Genomic DNA, 2,267 nt, shown 5'->3' with positions numbered 1-2,267 from the left:
GCCTTACTTTTCTTCCCTTTACGCCTTATTCTTGACCTTATTCTATTATTTGTATTGATCTACTTGTCTACACCTGACCCCCTAATGGTATAAATCCAATATGCCGTGTACTTTCCTATCACTTGAGAATGAACCATGTAGGTTCGGAACGTGTATTTTTATAATAAGTGTAATACATTCTACAGTTATTTATCTCTTTTTTTCTTCACCTCGAACGAAGATGACTTTTGGAGAACTCCTCTTACAATTACACCAAGATGCAAGACCACTAGTCATATAAGATAAATAATTAATACAGAATAAGCTGCCATATTCGATGAAAAATGTATATATATATATATATATATATATATATATATATATATATATATATATATATATATATATATATATATATATAGAGAGAGAGAGAGAGAGAGAGAGAGAGAGAGAGAGAGAGAGAGAGAGAGAGAGAGAGAGAGAGAGAGAGAGAGAGAGATTTATATTAAGCTGGCAGAGCTCCTCCTTGTCTCATCATCCTTGCGCCAGGTATGGAGTGTGTGACAGCTGGTGTCATCATCCCTGCGCCAGGTATGGAGAGTGTGACAGCTGGTGTCATCATCCCTGCGCCAGGTATGGAGTGTGTGACAGCTGGTGTCACCATCCCTGCGCCAGGTATGGAGTCTGTGACAGCTGGTGTCACCATCCCTGCGCCAGGTATGGAGAGTGTGACAGCTGGTGTCATCATCCCTGTGCCAGGTATGGAGAGTGTGACAGCTGGTGTCATCATCCCTGCGCCAGGTATGGAGTGTGTGACAGCTGGTGTCATCATCCCTGCGCCAAGTATGGAGAGTGTGACAGCTGGTGTCATCATCCCTGCGCCAGGTATGGAGAGTGTGACAGATGGTGTCATCATCCCTGCGCCAGGTATGGAGAGTGTGACAGCTGGTGTCATCATCCCTGCGCCAGGTATGGAGAGTGTGACAGCTGGTGTCATCATCCCTGCGCCAGGTATGGAGAGTGTGACAGCTGGTGTCATCATCCCTGCGCCAGGTATGGAGAGTGTGACAGCTGGTGTCATCATACCTGCGCCAAGTATGGAGAGTGTGACAGCTGGTGTCATCATCCCTGCGCCAGGTATGGAGTGTGTGACAGCTGGTGTCATCATCCCTGCGCCAGGTATGGAGAGTGTGACAGCTGGTGTCATCATCCCTGCGCCAGGTATGGAGAGTGTGACAGCTGGTGTCATCATCCCTGCGCCAGGTATGGAGAGTGTGACAGCTGGTGTCATCATCCCTGCGCCAGGTATGGAGAGTGTGACAGCTGGTGTCATCATCCCTGTGCCAAGTATGGAGAGTGTGACAGCTGGTGTCATCATCCCTGCGCCAAGTATGGAGAGTGTGACAGCTGGTGTCATCATACCTGCGCCAAGTATGGAGAGTGTGACAGCTGGTGTCATCATCCCTGCGCCAGGTATGGAGTGTGTGACAGCTGGTGTCATCATCCCTGCGCCAGGTATGGAGAGTGTGACAGCTGGTGTCATCATCCCTGCGCCAGGTATGGAGAGTGTGACAGCTGGTGTCATCATCCCTGCGCCAGGTATGGAGAGTGTGACAGCTGGTGTCATCATCCCTGCGCCAGGTATGGAGAGTGTGACAGCTGGTGTCATCATCCCTGTGCCAAGTATGGAGAGTGTGACAGCTGGTGTCATCATCCCTGCGCCAAGTATGGAGAGTGAGTCAACTGGATGCTGCATAAAACTCTCCTAAACCTTCCCAAGCTCATGATTCTATCTGAAAATAGTTGTCAAAAACATGACGATATAAAAAAAAGTTCAAATATTGATTAAAAAAGTCCAAAAAAATTTTGAATTGAACGGACTCAATTATAAATAAATGTTTATAATTGTCAGAAACAGTCCTGGTCCTGACTGAGGGCTCTATATACATGTGAACAAGTTATAAGTGATGCAAGTTAGATATATATCAACATACATAAGGAGCCCATGTCACTCCAAAGTTATTTTTTAGGTACATTTTGGTCTTTATTTTAAAGAAATCTGTCAACGTTGCATTCTTTTAAGTCTCAAGAAAATCTGGTAATAATTGCGAGTTGCTAACTAGTATTTTTCATGCTCTGAAAGCATAAAATATAAGATAAATATAATACAAAGTATTAGAAAGTATTAGAAAGAATATACAAAGTCAAGTTATATAATTATAAATAACATTCTTGAGGACTTGAGGCGCGGTATTTTTGCCGGGAAAATTCAAATATCAAAACACTGT

The 2,267-nt window shown here is 44.3% G+C and overlaps 1 protein-coding gene across 1 annotated transcript; it reads left to right on the top strand.

Moving 5' to 3' along the window:
- Nucleotides 1-992: 992 nt before the first annotated feature.
- Nucleotides 993-1,748, top strand: LOC138367980 (splicing factor 3A subunit 2-like). The gene is made up of 3 exons (XM_069330270.1): nucleotides 993-1,116; nucleotides 1,285-1,452; nucleotides 1,621-1,748. The coding sequence occupies exons 1-3, from the start codon at nucleotides 993-995 to the stop codon at nucleotides 1,746-1,748; spliced, it is 420 nt and encodes a 139-aa protein (XP_069186371.1).
- The last annotated feature ends 519 nt before the right edge of the window (nucleotides 1,749-2,267 follow it).

The sequence above is a fragment of the Procambarus clarkii genome, chromosome 3, assembly GCF_040958095.1.
Source record: "Procambarus clarkii isolate CNS0578487 chromosome 3, FALCON_Pclarkii_2.0, whole genome shotgun sequence".
Classification (NCBI taxonomy): Eukaryota; Metazoa; Arthropoda; class Malacostraca; order Decapoda; family Cambaridae; genus Procambarus; species Procambarus clarkii.
This window is presented reverse-complemented; position numbering and strand designations above follow the sequence as displayed.

Bases quoted from the DNA above. Each gene is read 5' to 3' on its own strand.
- LOC138367980 (XM_069330270.1), top strand. From the start codon at position 993: ATGGAGAGTGTGACAGCTGGTGTCATCATCCCTGCGCCAGGTATGGAG. The intron at 1,117-1,284 runs GTATGGAGTGTG...TCCCTGCGCCAG, and splicing joins TGTCATCATCCCTGCGCCAG to GTATGGAGAGTGTGACAGCT. The intron at 1,453-1,620 runs GTATGGAGTGTG...TCCCTGCGCCAG, and splicing joins TGTCATCATCCCTGCGCCAG to GTATGGAGAGTGTGACAGCT.